General features: G+C 36.1%; 1 protein-coding gene across 1 annotated transcript in view; it reads left to right on the plus strand.

The window, feature by feature from the left end:
- Window positions 1-346: 346 nt before the first annotated feature.
- LOC131050533 (glycine-rich cell wall structural protein 1.0-like) overlaps window positions 347-20,276 on the plus strand; it is a 28,988-nt gene continuing 9,058 nt past the window's right edge. The window contains exon 1 of the mRNA XM_057984734.1: window positions 347-500. Coding sequence (XP_057840717.1) covers window positions 347-500 — 154 coding nt within the window. The remainder of the gene's footprint in view (window positions 501-20,276) is intronic.

The raw sequence follows: 20,276 nt of genomic DNA on the forward strand, positions 1-20,276 counted from the left end.
AATTGGTAGACTCTGATTCACCCCCCCCTCTCAGAGTCAATCTGCTTCCAACAGATTCTGCCAACTTGAGGGTCTTAAACTCACACATCTTTAGTATTATTTGAGGAGAAGCAAATCCAACACTAATCTCAATAATTAGATGGGAGCAAGGCCAAAAGAACCAATAGTAATTGAAGAAATAGGTGATCCCTTTCCAGCTAGAAATATGAGTGAGAGAAGAGACCCGAGTGAGGAAAGTTTTTTATAGTTATTAGACACATTGGTCCAAGGGCAGTAGTTAGCAGAACAAAGAGAAAAACTATAGAATCAGAGGTTGTACTTGTTGACTTAGATGATAGCACGACAGATGGGACTTAATGTGAATAACTTAGGTGGTGGCAATGCTGGAAATAATCAACAAGGGGGTAATAACAACCAACAAGGGAATAATAATGGACAAAATGGAGGTAGCAATGGTGGGCACAATGGAAATGGAGGAGGACAGGTGGCAGATAATTTTGGTCATGCAATGCAACCCATCTACTCCAGATAGTTTTTCTCATGTAGTTGATCTATTGGTAGAATGCAGAAGCCTTTCAGTAAGCATCAAATTGGTGACAATAATTGAAGGAGAAATACAAACTTATATTTCCAAAGTAGAGCTTCTGAAGGTTCTTTCTAGAGTAGTATTTAATTTTTGACAACTTTTGCAAGTTGTGTATATATTTTGTCTTTTCTTTCTTTTCTTTTTCATCAAAGACAACCTATGTCCTTAATGTCAAAAAAGGGAGAAAGGAATGTGGTTTTTGGATTTGAGGAGTTGCATGAGTAAGGGGGAGTTGAGTGATATGCATATATGTTTTGGATGTGTTTTTCTATCAATGATAAAGGGAGATATTGTTAGCCTTGTGTGAATATAGTTGTCATTGATGTCAAACTAGCTATCTGGTTTGGACCCGACATTATATGCAGTTCTATGTTATTTGGATTAATTTGGATACTATGTGAAGTTGGCATGTGAAGTTCTTTGTTATGGATAGATGTTGTATGCATGTTGTATGTGTAACCCTTTTTTTGTTATGAGCTAGTGATGTGCATTCTGGTATAGCTATTGGTTGTAATAAGATGGAGTTGCTATAATGGAGTGATATTTGGAAGATCCTCATCTCTAGAATTCTGTATTGTTCTTGCTCTAGTCCTGATATCAGTTACATGTCCCGGTATTAAATATTTTAGTCATGTCAGTTGTTGAGGCACTCTTGGTATGTGTGGAATCTGTATTTTGGAGATTGGAGACGTTATACTTATAATGGGTCAATATCTATGAGTTTGGATAACCCTGTCCCATTCCAGTAATCACGGTAAATGCACCTGTCAATGGATTATGCAAAAGGAAATGTGTTGATATCTTGTAGAGGTCGACTTGGTCAAGGTTTTATTGGATAACATGTTGAGATAGGTCGACACATTATCCCAATATATATATGGCAACTTGTGATGTGATATGAGGAATGAAAGTGACAGAGATCAAGGAAGTATATGAGCTGTGTATGCAAAAGAGACATAGAAGAAAAGATAGTAGAGAAGCAGAGTGTGAAGTGTGAGTGTGAAGTGTGAGTGTGAAGTAGTCCTTCACTGGACCTATTGCAAGACAGTTATACAAAGATATTTAACCGGATCTGCAATAGATTTTGCAAATTATGATCTGATCTTAATCTTGGAACTGATCTCATGCATTTGGAGATGCAATCCCTTTTAGTTTAATCTTTTCTTTTGCAGTGAGTATTCCGGTTGTAAGCCATTGTTGTACCTTTTGTAGTGAGAATTCTGGTAGTGAGCCATTTTTGTATTCAGGCAGTGAGCCACCCCTCTGTAAAACTATATATAATTAGTTATATTCTCCTAAGGGTTAACCCTCTCCGTGGATTTTCCCATTTGCATTTTTCATGTATAAAATCTAGTGTTCCTTGTGTGGTTGTGATTTTCATGATTACTTTACATTTACTATTTCATGTGTGTAATGCATAATTGATGAATTTGATCCTTATCAACAAAAGGTTTAAGTTTGGTAAAAGATTTTTATAAGATCTGTGGGAAGACTAATTCACCCCCTCCCTCTTAGTATTGTAGTCCCTTCAACCAATCCAACATATAGGAGGAGCATGTGTGATGATGTAGTTTAAAAAGAGGATCATGTACAATTTTCCTTTGATGTCAAAGGGGGATAATGTGTAAATATGTGTTGCCATCAATGAAAAAGGGGGAGATTGTTGCAGATATGGTGTCAGCATGCTATTTTGGCTTTAATGTAACCCTTAGTGTAGTGTGGTGTCTTCAATGCCTGCATTTGTATGTTGATGATGCGTAGTGATGATACTAATATTCTTGGTTGGATATAATGCCTTAATTTCATGATACCTTGATTGAGGCCAACTAGGGTTGTATTTTGTATATTTTTTGTTAGCAAGAGTTCAAACCATGATGACATATTAAGATGACGATTAGAAGTATTAAGATGAGGATTAGAAGTATCATGACAACATTTTTAGATGAGAATTAGGAGTATAATGAATTAGATATAATGTTGAGCATACATCGTAAACTATTGTTGATCTCTCTTGTTGTTACCATGTAAGGAATTGATGTTACAAATATATTCTAGTCTCTGCATATTGTTAAAAGAATAAGAATGTAGAAAGTTGTATTGTTGACTATCTAAGAGAATGCTCTATATTTCTAGATAGATGAAGATATGAACTTGCAATTTGGAAATTAGCTTGTATGTGCTATTGAAATGATGTGTCTTTCTCTGTTTCAGAGCACTAGAGTTGTCATAGATGGTTATACTGATTGCAATAAGTAGACATTTTGGTTGTATATCAAACTTGTAAAAAATGCTCCACATTTCTATGCATTTATGCATGTTCTCCTTAGTTGGGTGGATGTTCTTATGTTGTGTATGTTGTCTATGGAGTTTCAAGTGTTCATGTGTACCACAAGTATGATTATTAACATTCTATCTCAAGACTATATTTTCTATCTTACTAGGAATGAAGTGTATTCTATCTTCTTCCTTGCTCCAAATCAATTAAATGTGATAGTGTGAAAGAATGGTACAAAATTTATGCTAAGAGACATATGATGTCTTGTGCTTCACATTAAAACTGTTTTGTAACTAGACTAGATGTGTTGGAAGAATAAGTGCTTATTTGGCCAACTAAGGATTCTTGCACTAATGCATTGTGGTTTCTGTTAGTATGGATAGTTGTGCTATGGTGATTTGGGTCCATTCTATCTCGTGCCTCAGTCCGAATTTACTTCCTTTCCACTTCAGAATTGTTTGGGGATAACCTCCTTGGGGGATATATGTTTCATGCCTACACAATTCATCCTGGCCAATTTAGAGTATTGCACCAATGTTGTAATGTTTTTCAAGCATGTATACGTGTCTTAAGATTAAATTAGGTCATGTTTATCCTTTGATTTAGATCACAGTTGGTCTCCTTTCTTTGTTGATGGTGTTGGGGCCAACCTTTTAGATAGTACATGTTTCACTATACTTGGATAACTTGGTGAAGGTTTTTGGTGGTTGTGGAGGATATAAATGAAGGATCAAATCAGTTGCAAAGTGAGTGAATTTATGGTAATTTATAGTTGTGAAATGTGTAAAAAAAATTCTTCATGCATATTAGATGCAGTGAGCTAAATGTATCTACATTCGGATAAGTCTAAGTTTGCTAGAGGCAATGAGACAAAGGCAGTTGATAATGTAAAAGTGTAGTGATAGAAATCCACCAATCATTCAAGATATTTTGAGGTTGTTGCCTCTTATTTAAGTGTGTGATATTCAGGGAATAGTAAACTTCCCTTGGTTCTAGCCATAAAAATATTTACAGGGAGTTGTAGATTTCTTGGCTTGTATCTCTAAAACAAACTTGTAAGCCTTTTTTTATTTTGTGAGGATGGATTTGGATAGTAGCTCCAAAAAGATCTTCAATTTTCCCTTGTGGGTTTTTCCATGTCTATTTGGTGTTCTCTTGTGCACTTGTGTTCATTTCTTTTTCTTCTCATCTTTTTCAGCAATTTTTCTTTCTTTATCCTTATCACTAAGGAGTAGAGGATTATCAAGAACTATGTTTTCTTTGTTTCTCTTCAAGTATTCCCTTTTTTAAAAAATCTTTCTTTCCTCCTTTATCTCTTGTAAGTTGGAGCTAATACTTTTCATCTTATTAAATTTTTATTTTCTTCTCATCATGATTATATCCTTTATTTTATCAAGCACAAGATATTGTGTATTTTTTTATGCTTAATGGCCACCTCAGTTCCTTTTACTATATCATATTAGGTTCCTTAGCATCACGAGTGCCTCTATTGAGACTCTCTACTTTAGTGTTGTTTTTCTCCCCACTAGCATTTATGGGGTTTCGCTCATCTAGATTTACTCTTTTAAATTTATCTTGTAAGTTTCATTCATTTGTTTTTTCTTTAAATTTAGGATTGTATTTATTATTTCTTGTAATGCCTTGCTAAGGAACCCCAAAGGACAACACAACAACTACTACTTTAAGGAGGAAATTTATTTTTTTTTCAAAGAGAAATACATTAATCCATTAAACTATGATAAAGAATAACATGATATTAAACATGAGAACAACTTATCTAAGTACAAGTGAAAACATCTTGAAACATTAACACCTACATCCTCTAAGTTTCCCTAACGTCACTACAAGGAAATGCTATCACCTACTAAGATATAAGAACCAAATCTATTCTAACCATTACATAACATAATGCTTAAACGTAAATGAATGAAAATTAACTTAGAATTGATACCATATAAGAGCTAAGAAACATAATTACTTCTAGGAATTATGTTCATTTAAAACCCAAATCCAAATGTTCCCAAGATTACCTTCCACATTATCATATAACCATAGCAACCAATCTTAATAAATAATACAATGATCATGAAACAAAATTTATTGAATTTACAACTTACATCCTACCTATTAAGAATCCAAACATCCATATGGGATAGACGATACCGACACTGTACTATCAAAACTTGTAACACATTCACATAGTTAACTCCATTACATTAATTAAACATTGCATTTTCCTCTCAATGAGAGTGTTATTATTACATAATGAACATAAATGGAAATATATTCTAAGAACATGAATTACATAAGAGATTACTATTGTATCTTGAATCCAAATATTTTTCAATTGAAGAAGACATAATCCATCCATGAAGTTCATGAAAATAACACCAAAAATCCCAATGGAAGAAAGAATCAACAACCCAACCATGTGGAACCAAAAGGTACACCCCCATGCTATAGAGAATGAAATAATTCCCCACACACCATACATAACGCTAAGGTTGACGCTAACACAACTATGGAGTGCAATTATCACAAGAATGCAACAAACACAAGGAAGAGAAACAAAAATAACACTAACTACCATAGGCTTCTACACAACACATAGGAAAGAGTCCTAGGAAACACTTAGGGAAGAGTGTCATCACATGTCATCACCATGAGTTTCCCTAGTAGCCCTCTTGGCCTCGATGCCCACGTTACACCCATACGAAACTGAATCCAGTTTTCATGTGGACAAGGAGGTATGATTTGCCAATAGGACTTCCCAATATCATCCCGAGCCTATACAAGTACTCTAGGCCATGTTTTAAATGTGAGATTTAACTTATCTTCTAATACATTTAATTAAGTTTTCACTTGTTAAAGATTCTTCCAATGGTCCCTGGTAGCCACTTAGGGCCTTGCCACCCATTAAGAAGCCACTCACCCTAACATGTTCCTAGACATCCCTAACCTATGGTCCTTTAACATGAAACAAAGATATAAAGGATCATATAAATAATTACATAACTCATATCGCATTGAATCCATATCATAAACTGATCCATAAGTCATTTTCTTAACAACATAACATTCTCTTATTCAAATGCACACAAAGTATCATCATGGATGCAAACTCATAAAACCATAAAGTATGAATGCATACAACTCAAATATGAAACAAGAATCCATTTCAAAATACTCATAAAACTTTTGAAAATTGCACAACAGAAGATATAAACACAATAACATGCCCTTGGTCTGACCTAGACCAATATAGACCCCAATAAACTAAACCAGGAAGCCAAATTAGGTTTTTGCATTAAACCCCATGAAGTGGTGCATTTACCACATCTTTTGGTGATTTTTCATTATCTTTTGGTGCATTTAACACTTATCTTGGTGCATATGCATTCCGTTTTAGTGCATTTACAATAACAAGCATGACAAACGACTAGGGTTGACTTTGGGATCAAAATTTGGTTGCTAGACCAATCAAAATGCAAAAAATGAAAGATACCCATGTGAGAGGGATAAATTCCCTTTCCCAAAATTCCATTTTCTCATTCCCAAGACAAAAATGAAAAATCCAAGAGCCAACATACCAAAAATAGTCTAGGAAAATGCATTAAAGAAGACACCTACCACATCAAACTTACAAATTTCAAACTACCAATACATGATCTTTTCTAAAATGGAATCAAATCAATAAAAAAACAAAGTAAATGGTATTTTCAATGCCATGAATAATTTTAATATATAAAATTCAAAATTCTTAAGAATCGAACTTGGAAAAGAAAAGAAAGGTCAAGAGAAAGAAGTAAAAATGATCTCCTGCATGAACAAATGATTCAAAAACAAAATTTCTAGTAAATCAAGAAAGAAACTCAAACATAAAAATGATAGAAAAAATCTCCAACAAAAGTCTCAAAGAAATCTCCTCACAAACTTCACAAATCTCCCTCACAAATCCTCTAAACCAATACCAATGAGGCTGCCAAAATCATTCACAATCCTCTCCAAAAATCTCAACAAAATCTCACCAAAAATCAACCCCAAAGCATTAGTATTTCCAGGGCAAATACCATTCCCAAAAATGGGAGTTGGTGTTTGTACGGGAAACAACCAAATTTCCCAACCAATAAAAATAAATAGAGAGATGGGATATAAATAATAGAGGAGGCTGGTGTTTCGAAGTAAAAAGAGATCCATGAGATAAAGTAGGACATCAGGAAAATGAATCAAATTCTAAGAAAGTGAAAGGGGGATACAATGAACAAGGATGTATACCCTAAAACTCTTAATACATTGAAAAAAGAAAAAGAGAGAAAGATACATGGGCAACCATAAAGAATGAGTGGGTGACAATGCCACATTAAGAAATGAGAGTAGAGATGGAGAAAGTTGAGACATGAGAGGGGTATGTGCACAAAGATGGCGGTCAGAGAAGTGGACACCACCCAAAAAAAACATGGAAAAACAAGCAGCATGTACGTGGTTCTAAAATTTGAAATGACCACGTATGTGCTTAGGTTTGTTGTTCTCGAGCCTAGACGCGCTACCTCTAGGAAAATGAGCGCATATGCACTACTTATAGGAAAATGAGCACATACGCGCTAATAATCCCAAAAGAACCGTGTACGCGATGCCTTTCAAAAAAAGTTTTTTTTGAAAAAACTGGGTCTTATTTTCTCGTGAATAGTGCTATTTTAGTTTGTTTTTTCTTCATTTTCTCTCCTAAACCATGAATGGGGTGATAGATTTATCCTCTAGACACTATGGATCAAGGCTAGTTTTTGTTTATTTTTGTCTTTCTTTCTCGTTTGTTCAATTTGTTTTACATTTTGAATTTAATTTCATTAATTTTGATTAGGTTTTTTCATTTTTTGCTTCAAAAACCAGATTCTTCTAATCCACAACAAGAACAACCAAATGCACCTCCTGAAAACCCACAAGATACACCCCCAATTCCTCCTTTTGACCGCACACCTGAAACACAGTTGCAATTAATTAATCAGTTAGGACAAAATATGCCTAAAATCAATAGACTGATTGTTAAATTGAAAACATCCGAACTTGAGCATCATCAATCCCTCGCCACTAGCCTAGAAACATTAGCTAGTGGTGTCATAGTTGTTTCCACACAAATTGCCAAATGGGGAAGCTTTAGGGATAGGTGTCATCAATTATATGCCGATGGACTATCATACCAGGGAGTAAAAACCAAAAATATTAGTAAACAATATATATATTCCCTTTTCATTGATCCCAAAACTGGTCAGTCATTGCCTCTTAATGCAAAGAGGTTTCCCATACATTGGTGTACCAATGTGCAGATGAAAAATCTTTTTTGGCAGAGGTGGTGGAGGGTCTTTGATGATCCACCTTGTAATAATTATGAGGTGCCATTAACTTTTTGAGAAAAGTATATTGTGAGTTTGTGCTCAATGTGCACCCAAACTATTTTGACATGAAAGAGTTCCATTGTAGAGGTGGTGGCTCTGCCCAAGATAGACCTGGAGCCCGTAGGCGCTTACCCGCGGAGAGTCACCGCCCCCTAGCACCCAAACCCAAGGTGCATCAGCCTGTCCCAATAGAGTTGAAAGACTTGATGGAGCTACAAACTCTTCAGGCAGCCACAACATTGACTGGTGCCATCATCCAGCATGGGACCTCATTAGCACACCCTATTGTATTGGATGGTGAGCCATTAGTTGCTCCAGGTGGTGAAAGAGATCCCATCCAGCATATGTGTGTCAGTTGCTCAGGGATATGCTCAGGGATAGATGATGTGGCCGATGCAGATGGATCCACATCTCATTTGTGCACGATTTGTGGGAGTAGATGTCAGACCCACACAACTAAGGATTTCGCACTGACAGATGAGTTGATGGACATGGTGTTTGCCCATGAGCAACAGACACAGGTGTGTTGATTTAAATTCGTAGCATTTTATTTATCAGTCACTTTAAATTTGTAATTACATAAAATAATTTTCATTTATACATCGATTTAAATTGAGACAAATAATATGCATTTCAGGATGTAGCAACGGTATCCCATACTCCTCCCCCAGTTACTATAACTACAACTTCGATGCCTGAAGTATAAATTTTGTAACATGTTAAAATAGAATAGTACACTTTGAATTCAAAAAAATACAAGATATACTAACTATCTTTAATGCTTGGTCCAATTTTTGGTTTTTAGGTGTTGACAGGGGACCAAATGTCCCAGATTGATGACATCACGCTCTCAGCGATCGATTTTGGCCTACAAGGCTATACAGTATCATATTTTGTACAACCCTTTTTATGTATTATTTTGATGGAATATGCAAGTCATTTCATTTTAGATTTTTAAAATTATGTTTAATTTATTATCTGTACTAATATCTCATGTTAATTTTATTTTTTTAGGGTACCCCCTCCACGTCTAGGGCTCGTCCTAAGAAAAAGAATTCCTTGAAGACGCCAAAATGTTGGAAGAAGGTAATTGAACACATTTTTAGTTGTACAATTGTTTGAAAATGTTGAAATCAAGTATTAATTGGGGTTTGTAGATTGATTAGTGTTTTTGGTCTATTTTACATATACAGTGACCATTGAGCTATGTGGATTTGTTGAATGCACTTGATTCGCTCGTGGATCAAGAGAGGGCAAAGGTATGTATCTCTAGTTTGTTTTCTTGATTTCATGATTATGTGCCCGCGTACATGTGAACTTGTGATATATTATAATGTTATAATTTTTTCATACAAGAAATATCCATACCTATTTCATCAATGGCGAACCCTCCTCCATGCATTGGAGAAGCATCTCAGGATCTGGTACACTTTTGTTTGATATGTAAAATTAATTGTTTTTAACCTACAATACTTATCAGTATATTAATTGTGTTTAATCTTTGAACATTTTTTGTATAGGTAATAGCGATAGTTTCTCCATCGATGGTGAGCCATCCTCAGTCCATTGGAGAAGCATCTTAGGCACAGGTACATCATTGTTCTCTATATTATAGATTTTAAGTGTTTTTGATATATTTATGTTCGTACATTGTATTAATTGTACATTTAATCTACAATAGATCCCTTCATGGTATGACCATAATGTGGATCCATTTAAGTATGTCTTCAAGAAAACTCCTAAGAGTGACAAGGAGAGGAGAGCGAAGACATTAGCTTCTAGATCAGCCGATGAGGTAATCTACATTTCAATTGCAAAGGAATTATAGTTAAATTCATAGTTATGTTGTTAATTGTGAACTATTTTCTACAAAAGTATTCTAACTTGGCTTTTGAATTATGGTTTTGCAGCCATCTACAGATCTCCGTACTGCATCGAAGAGGCTTGATTTTGATGATCCACCACAAGTTTAGGATTATATAGTGTTAGTTTTGGTCATAGAATGACCAATACATGTAGATATATTCTACATTTTTATTGTATATCGATTTGGACATGGCATATGCCACATTTTTGTAATACTTGTATTGACTTGGCAGACATGCCTTTTATATATATAAATGTCGATATTCGATCCAATAAATATGTACTGAGTTCATTATTTTGTATTTGTTGTATTTTGTGGTTGTCCTTTTATAAATTTAATTGATCATTTGCCTATGTAATCAACAATATGAATATAAACAACAAAAAAATATGATATAAAACATTGCAATCGTGGAATATGATTTGATAAAATTTCTAAATGTTGAATTAACCCTACAAAACTCCTTGTATTCAGTAAATTATTGTGTATTTGTTGTATTTGGTGGCTTCCCTTTTATAAATTTAAATGAATATTTGCATATGTAATCAACAATATGAATATAAACAACAAAAATCGTCAATATGAATATAAACAACAATATGTGTTTGGTGTGAGAGAACCCTCATGCTCGCAATGGTCAGAATTTGTCCATCATGTGCACAAACTGACGTCGCGAGTGCATCCAAGTGGGTAGGTTTACGCTAGGCATGCCCCTGTCATGCATCCCAAAGTGTCGGAATGTCAAGATTCATACCATACCGATGCGATCTCTCAAGTGCCCTGAGTCCAAAAAATTGTCAAAATTTGACGGACTGTTTCTTCAAATCCAAGACACATATGGTCGATCCGTTTGAACCCGTGGGGTCATGTGAGGCTCCTCTATAATGGCCTATCTCATTTTTCATGACTTGAAGCCATTTTCAATTGGTAGAATTTTTTGCCAGTTGCACAAACTGTCAGTTGCATGCAATGCAAAGTTGCAGGATTGGCTAAAATTGATTCGGCTCATCGTGTGCACAAACTGATGTTGCGAGCGCATTTGGGTGGGCATTTTTACACTAGGAATCACCTGAATCCACTAGGTCGGATACATGGTCAAAATCCAATGATGTCTCCATCTGGCTCAATTATAGTGCTTTGGGAATTTGATATGAAATAATGGGAACCAACGGTCTACAAGACCATTTGTCAACCCACTCTTATGATTCACATTCTTCCCACAAACAATACATGCATGAAGAGAAAAAACATACCATTTGTCTCATATAAATTACCAGTGAACTTGAATTTGAACTCATAAATGAGTGCATGTCACTGGATTCTGCAACTGTACAACAATCTAGATAGTTTTCAATGTTAGATTCAGTGATCAACCAAAAATATCTATTAACCATTGATGTACCTAGATTACCTTGACCCATCGTAGACTTACACCATCGCACAATTTTTTCTGCATCTATCAACTCAGCACCACCTTCGTACTTCAATTCTTCTCTAGCTAGGGCTCTTTTCACACATGCTCTTGCACCATCATTCTCTCCCTTACCATGTCCAGCCTCAGTGAAATTCCAAAAATGTTGTACACCGCTTGTTATATGCGTCCTTGTCAACCAATAAAACATCCTTGCATTCTTGAATTGTGTGGTGCAATTATCTGACCATATTAAGTGTTGATTGTATCGTATATTCGTTTCCCTTAAACTATCATAGAAAACTTTAAATAATCCTTGTACAAATTTTGATGAATGAGTATGATCATCACTTATGTAGAAGTGATACTCTCTTACAACCTTTCTATCCTCCTCTATGCTATCATCTGCATGCATGAATGCTATGTGTACAAAAAAAGAAACTTGTGTAGAGTGATAATACATAGATTGCACTTCATTTTGAGGTTGTAGTGTATAATTTTCAGCAAAATCAACGATAGAGACAATGGTGCCAAGAGGAAATGTGTCCTTACATAACTTGAATTGCTCATCTAACCATCGAGCTCTATGTGTATGCATTATGTACTCATAAACTAGTTTCTCTTGAAACATTTTCATAAATTCAGCTACACATATATCATTTTGTTGGCATATGTGAAGAGTTTGATGACATGATGATAGTGTATGTTGTCATTGATGTCAATATGTTGTAGTGTGAACCAGTATGATGAAGTGTGTATTGGTATAAGTGAACCGGTATGATGAAGTGTGAACCAGTATGTTGAAGTAAGTAAACTGGCAAGTGAATTGGTATATGCAAATTTTGTATCAGGGTTTCACTTGATATGACTACTGGTTGGTAGTCTCAGCTTCAGGGTTTCCGGTTGATGCATTCCAAGTCTGTGTGATTCGACCAATGACATCCTATGATGAGTTAGCATTGAAATGAAGATTAGATCACGTTACCATGTCAGCCTTGTGCGCATGAAGAATTTCCTTAAGGATCTTGTATAAGAAGATTGATTCTATCTACCTCGGGAATGTGCAAAATCTTAGTAAATGGTGGAGAACACGTGATGGGTTATCAGCTTCCAGAAGCAGTAAAGAATGGACAATGCCGAACATCTTGAGATTTGTTCAAGATTATTTTATCCTATGTAATGTGATTAAACGGTCAGGATTGGACTGACTGTATTGTTAACCTAGATGCTTAGGGTTTTAGGTTTTTGCCACCGACCTAATTGTTGTCTGTAAGGTTGATGATGATTTTCATTTGAAGTTGTTAGCAAATGAATGTATGTGAAGTGATTCTTGCCAGACCAGAGAAGTGAGTAGAGATCTGTAGAGTGTGATTGCAGATGTAAAGGAACTGAAGTGGATCTGCCTTGGCATTGAGTGCTGTTATCAAATCAGTGTATTACTTGTTGACTTCTAACCATTTCAGCAGTTGGAAAATCCCTTTACCAGGTAGCTTTAACAGGATTTTTGTAAATTCTTTAACAGGGTGACTCAAAATCATTGAGTTCTTCAAATCCTCTTGCAAGGTAACCTTTAACAGGGTTTTAACCTCTAACCGGGTATTTAGCCATCCCTTAACCGGGCGATCCCTAGCAGGATCGGTTCCTAGTAGAACTTGTTGTAAAGTCTTTAACCGAACTAGGCTCCTAATAGAGCGGACTTCAGAAGAGTTCAAGAACAACTTGTGGGTATTCATCCCCACCGTGGTTTTTCCCAGTTGGATTTCCATGTGAAAAATCAGCATGTTATGTGTGATGCTTTTTCATGTGATGGTTTAATGTTTTTTGTTAAGCAGTAAAGCATGTTGATCTAATGGTCATTGTATTTCTAATGTATTACCTGCTTAAGCATATGGGTGAAGTTGAAATGAGATATTAGGTTTTGAGAGGTTCTAAGTGTTACCGGTTTATGTCTTTTATAGTCTTACTGTGTTTTACTGGTATTGTCTTGATTTAGGTTGATGGTGTTGTTTGCCAATTAGTGCAGTCTTTGCAGTTTAAGTTGTCGAAGGAACTTTTTTCTGTACTGATTCACCCCCCCTCTCACTACCTATTAGGTATTTATTGTTCATCATTATTCATCAATTGGTATCAGAGCATCCTCCAGGTCCTCAGTGCTATAAGCTTAACCGCTTGAGGAAAAGATCCTATTTTAATGATGAAGAGGGAAGGTCCTAAGTTCAAGAGAGATAACTTTAAGATATGAAAGGACAAAATGAAGATCTACATTAAAAGCATGGGTGCTCAATACTAGAACTATGTTGATAATACTTATGTTGTCCCTACCGGTACTCTCACTGATGATCAAAGAAGAGAAATTCAGGAGAATGGGCAAGTCATGGAAGCTCTTATCAGCAGTCTATCTGATATTGAGTTTATAGATGTCCAGGATAAAGACAATCCCAAAGATGTATGGACTGGAGACTATATATGGTGGTGATGAGCATGTGAAGCAAGATAAGGAAGAAAGCCTTAGAGAAAAATTTGAAGACATGCGGATGGTTGAAGGAGAGACCATTCAACAATATGGGATAAGAATTAAAACTATTGTTGGAGACATCAAGAGTGTAGGAGGTACAATGGATGATTCCACCATTGTCAGCAAAGTTTTGAGATCCTTGTTACCGGTCTATGCAATAAGCCGCTATTCAGGAGTTGAGATCTATTGACAAGACAAAGGTATCCCCAGACTCCATCATTGCTAAGTTGACCGCATATGAGCTAAATAGTTATGATGGCAGTGTTCAGAATACTGAATCAACCTTTAGATCATCTGCTGCACTATCTAGAAAGGGAAAAGAAGCTTGTACCAGCTATGAACCTAGAAAAAACAAAGATATGGATGATGAGGAGATCCTAATGGAATTTGAAGCTCTTCTTGCCAAGAGACTTCCTAAGGGAACTGGAAAATACAGAGGTAAGCTCCCTTTGAAATGTTTTTCTTGCAATAGAATAGGACACATTGTTGTCAACTATCCTAATAGTGATAATAAGGACAAATCAAAGAAGTTTAAAAAGTTCAAAGGAGGAAACAGGAGAAACTATCTTGTTGCAGTCGATGAAGGTGTCACTAATGATGAATCAAAAAATGAAGAAAGCGAAGACATAGTGTTTGTAGCTGTTAAGGAAGATGTGTCACAAGAAGGCTCTTGTCTCCCTCTTTGATAATTTTAATGAGTGGATTATTGATAGTGGATGTTCTCACCACATGACTAGTGATCGGAGAAAGTTTCTATCTCTGGAAGAGTACGATGAAGGTGTAGTCCGATTTGGTAATGATGCACCATGTATGGTAAAAGGAAAAGGGTCCATCTCTCTAAATGGAAAAAACAGTGCTGATAATGTGTATTGGGTAGAAGGTCTCAGACATAACCTTTTGAGTGTTGCCCAGCTAAATGATAAAGGACTCACTCTGGAATTCAAAGGTGGAGTGTGCAAAATAAAAGGAAAGAGTGGTGAACTGATGGCCACTGGCATGCAAACTAGAGGTAACTTATTTTAGTTAAATACAAATATCAGTTAATGTCTAATGGCTAAGTTTGATGACAGTTGGATATGGCATAGAAGACTCCGCCATGTAAATTTTGATAATATTGTGAAGGCTAGTAAGATCAAGGCAGTTAGAGGATTGGTTGTGCTGAACAAACCAAAGAATCCTTTGTGCAGAGAATGTCAACTAGGGATAATGTCTTTCTCAACCTTCAAAGGTAAATCTTTCACAGCAGACAATTTACTTGATCTTGTGCATATTGATTTGTGTGGTCCTATGAAAACTAGGAGTGTTCAGGGAGATAGGTACTTTATGATTCTCACTGATGATTTCTCAAGAATGATGTGGGTCACATTCTTGAAAGACAAGTATGAAGCTTTTGGAAAGTTTAAAGCCTTCAGAGCACTAGTTGAAAAGGAAAGCAGTAAGAGGATCAAATGCCTTAGAACCGACCAAGGAGTTGAGTTCACTTCTGGTGAATTCAACAAGTACTGTGAAGAGAACGACATCAAGAGGCAACTATTTGCCCCCCGAACTCCACAATAGAATGGCCTAGCAAAAAGGAACAACCGGACTATAGTTGAAGCAACCAGAATGATGTTGATTCAAGGGAAGGTTGCTCACACTTTTTAGAGAGAAGCGGTGAGCACTGCAGTCTACACTATGAACCAAGTACTCATCAAGAAAGGTAAGGATAAAACTCCTTATGAGTATTGGACTGGTAAGACTCCAGTAGTAAGCTACTTTAGAGTATTTGGTAGCAAGTGCTATATCAAGAGAAGTGAACACCAGAGAAAGTTTGATGCAAAATGTGATGAGGGAATATTCCTAGGGTATTCCACCAAGAGCAAAGCTCTCAAGTGTTTTAACAATAAGACTCAAAAAATTGTTGAAAGTATCAATGTTAGAGTTGATGAAACTTCTGAGAAACCTAAGGAAACCAGTAGTGAGCAAGCGGTAGATGAATCGGGTGTAACCTTATGGGAACCAGTTGCAAAACAACCAAGTACAAGCAACAGTGCTCCTACACCAACAGATGTTGCGTTAGATGAAGACGAAGATGAGGATGAAGAGGAAAAGCAAGAGGAATCTAATAAGATCATTCCTAGGTATGTAAAGCTGCATCATGATCCAAAGAAAATCATAGGGGATAAGGATGCATGAATACTTACAAGAAGAAAGGTCAAAGAGAATTCTTGCATGATTTCTGAATTTGAGCCCAAAAGATTTAAAGAGGCACACAAAGATGAAGACTGGATTAAGGCTATGGAAGAAGAACTTGACCAGATAGAAAAGAATGGTACATGGTCATTGGTACCTAGACCTGAGCACAAAAATGTTATTGGCTCCAAATGGGTTTTCATAAACAAGCTGAATGAAGATGGCACAGTGGCAAGAAACAAAGCAAGATTGGTATGTAAGGGATATTCTCAAGAAGAAGGAGAAGACTATGGAGAAACCTTTTCTCCAGTAGCTATATTGGGAGGAGTTCGAATGTTACTTGCATATACAGCCTTCAAGGGATTCAAAGTGTATCAAATGGATGTAAAATCTGTATTCGTGAATGGAATACTTAAAGAAGAAGTGTATATAGAGCAACCAGATGGGTTTGCCCTATCAGAAGATAGTGATATGGTGTGTAGGCTACATAAAGCCCTGTATGGATTGAAGCAAGCACCTAGAGCATGGTATGAACATTTACACTCTCATCTTATGAAGATTGGATTTGAAAGAACAAGTGAAGATAACAATATCTATCTAAAGTCAGAAGGAGATCAGAGTCTGATATGTGAAGTGTTTGTTGATGACATAATTTTTGGTGGAGATGACAAGATGAGCCATGCATTTGCAGATGAAATGAAGAAGGAATTTGAGATGTCACTAATCAGATAGATTAAGTTCTTCATTGGACTATAGATTCAACAAATGAAAGATGGTATCTTTATCACTCAGTCCAAGTATGTCAAAGAAGTGTTGAAAACCTTTGGCATGGAAGACAACAAACTGGTTGGTACACCGATGATGACTGGTTGTAAATTGTCAAAAGAAGATGATTCAAAATTTGTGAATGAGAAGGAATATCAGTCAATGATTGGTAAGTTGCACTATGTAGTACACAACAGACCGGACATTGCACATGCAGTGGGCATTGCTGCACGTTTTCAGAAAAGTCCAAGAGAATTCCACTTGGTAGCAGTCAAGCGGATTCTTAGATATCTGAAGGGAACTATAGATTATGGTTTGTGGTATCCATACAATAATAATTTCAATCTCAAAGTATTTACAGATGCCGATTGGGCTGGTAATGTGGACAACCAAAAGAGCACAACTGGTGGTGCATTCTTTCTCGATGGTAGACTAGTCTCAAGAATGAGCAAGAAGCAGAGTTGTATCTCTCAGTCTACAATAGAAGCAAAATATGTAGAAGCATTTATGAAATGTACTCAGACAATTTGGATGAAGCATGTATTAAGTGGTTTCAAAGTCCCTGTATCTGAATTGGTGAGTATCTTTTGTGATAACATAAGTGCCATTAATATCTCCAAGAATCCGGTATTGCATGCTAGAACCAAGCACTTCGAGCTCAAGTATCATTTCTTAAGGGTGAAAGTTCAGAACAAAGAGGTTGTATTAGAACATGTTTCCAGAAAGTAGCAGTTAGCAGACATTCACCAAGCCTCTACCGAAGGCTATATTTACCTATTTAAGAGGTGAATTAGGGGTGATACCCCTTAAAGAGGTGACCTAAAGGTATGTGCTCCACATCAGTCAGGTATTGCATTGTCAAATCTTTTCAGGATTGATGTGTTGAAGGATGCTACTCCTCAGGGGGAGCAACATAGTCGAACATGGAAGCTTGTGCCTCCACTTTGGCATTGTTGTCAAAGTGGGAGAAGGTGTGAAGCGGAGAAGATATCTATAGTATTGAAGACATATAATATGGAAGAAGATATAGAGATATATTTGTGTATTGTCATCAATGCCAAAGGGGGAGATTGTTGGCATATGTGCAGAGTTTGATGACATGATGATAGTGTATGTTGTCATTGATGTCAATATGTTGAAGTGTGAACCGGTATGATGAAGTGTGTATCGGTATAAGTGAACTAGTATGATGAAGTGTGAACTGGTATGTTGAAGTAAGTAAACTAGCAAGTGAACCGGTATATGCAAAGTTTGTATCAGGGTTTCACTTGATATGACTACCGGTTGGTAGTCTCAGCTTCAGGGTTTTCGGTTGATGCATTCCAAGTCTGTGCGATTCGACCAATGACATCCTATGATGAGTTAGCATTGAAATGAAGATTAGATCGTGTTGCCATGTCAGCCTTGTGCGCATGAAGAATTTCCTTAAGGATCTTGTATATTGATTATATCTACCTTGGGAATGTGCAAAATCTTAGTAAACGGTGGAGAATGCGTGATGGGTTATCAGCTTCCAGAAGCAGTGAAGAACGAACGATGCAAAACATCTTGAGATTTGTTCAAGATTGTTTTATCCTATGTAAGGTCTGGATTGGACCGACTGTATTGTTAACCTAGATGCTTAGGGTTTTAGGTTTTTGCCACCGACCTAATTGTTGTCTGTAAGGTCGATGATGATTTTCATTTGAAGTTGTTGGCAAATGAATGTATTTGAAATGATTCTTGCCAGACCAAAGAAGTGAGTAGAGATCTGTAGAGTGTGATTGCAGATGTAAAGGAACTGAAGTGGATCTGCCTTGGCATTGAGTGTTGTTATCAGATCAGTGTATTACCTATTGACTTCTAACCATTTTAGTAGTTGGAAAATCCCTTTACCGAGTAGCTTTAATAGGATTTTTGTAAATCCTTTAACAGGGTGACTCAAAATCATTGAGTTCTTCAAATTCTCTTGCAAGGTAACCTTTAACAGGGTTTTAACCTCTAACCAGGTATTTAGCCATCCCTTAATCGAGTGATCCCTAGCAGGATCGGCTCCTAGCAGAACCTATTGTAAAGTCTTTAACCAGACTAGGCTCCTAACAGAGTGGACTTCAGAAGAGTTCAAGAACAACTTGTGGGTATTCATCCCCACTGTGGTTTTTCCCAGTTGGGTTTCCACGTGAAAAATCAGTGTGTTATGTGTGATGCTTTTTCATGTGATGGTTTAATGTTTTCTATTAAGTGGTAAAGCATGCTGATCTAATAGTCATTGTATTTCTGATGTATTACCTGCTTAAGCATATGGGTGAAGTTGAAATGAGATATTAGGTTTTGAGAAGTTATAAGTGTTACCAGTTTATGTCTTTTACAATCTTACTATGTTTTACCGGTATTGTCTTTATTTAGGTTGATGGTGATGTTTGTCAGTTAGTGCTATCTTTGCAGTTTAAGTTGTCAAAGAAATTTTTGTCTGTACTGATTCACCCCCCCCCCCTCTCAGTACCTGTTAGGTATTTAATGTTCATCATTATTCATCACATTTTTCACTAGCTCACATCTCTTCAAATATTTTCCATCTTTAACTCCATATGTGACTGTCTTGTATTTTTTGAAAGAAACTAGTTTCGTACTAATTTCATGTGTGCTCTCCAAATGTATGCATCTTGGTAAATGTTACAAACCACCACATATAGCACAAGAACCTTCCAAACAAGGCAACTTATAATAAATGCAACCATCATGTCTATTACATAGCACACTTGAAATAAATTTTCTTACCGACTTAGGAGGTGCTTGTATATTGCATTCTTGCAAAACATCGTTAGTATGCAAAGTAGAACAAATATGATGAAAAAATATCACAGTACATGGAAAATTCAATATGCATCCTACAACAACACGTGGTGCGTACATGATTAATCTTAATATAAAAAGGTTTTCCCATTTCAAAAAATCTTTGAGAAAATCTTAATGAGGAAACTTTTGAAGCAATCTTTCATAAACTTTAGTTTGAGTCATATCCAAATAGTGTTTGGCATGTGGCTCATGATTTGTAGACCCAATTCTCCTTCTAACAACAACGCTTTGGTTGGGGGAAACTGTTGTGTTGTCATGCCAAATTTTTTTAATTAATGTTCTTAGTGCATCAACAACAACCTTGTCTTTGCGTGGTAGTCTACTCGAGAATTCCCAAAGAGAATTATTGTTAGGTTCCTCTATTTTTTACCCCCTCTTTAATGCTTTACTTAATGTTGTTCTACCAATGTTTAATGAATTACTTGTTTTGCTTATCAAACAATCTTTTTGTATTTTCTTG

This window comes from Cryptomeria japonica, chromosome 2 (genome assembly GCF_030272615.1).
Source record: "Cryptomeria japonica chromosome 2, Sugi_1.0, whole genome shotgun sequence".
NCBI lineage: Eukaryota > Viridiplantae > Streptophyta > Pinopsida > Cupressales > Cupressaceae > Cryptomeria > Cryptomeria japonica.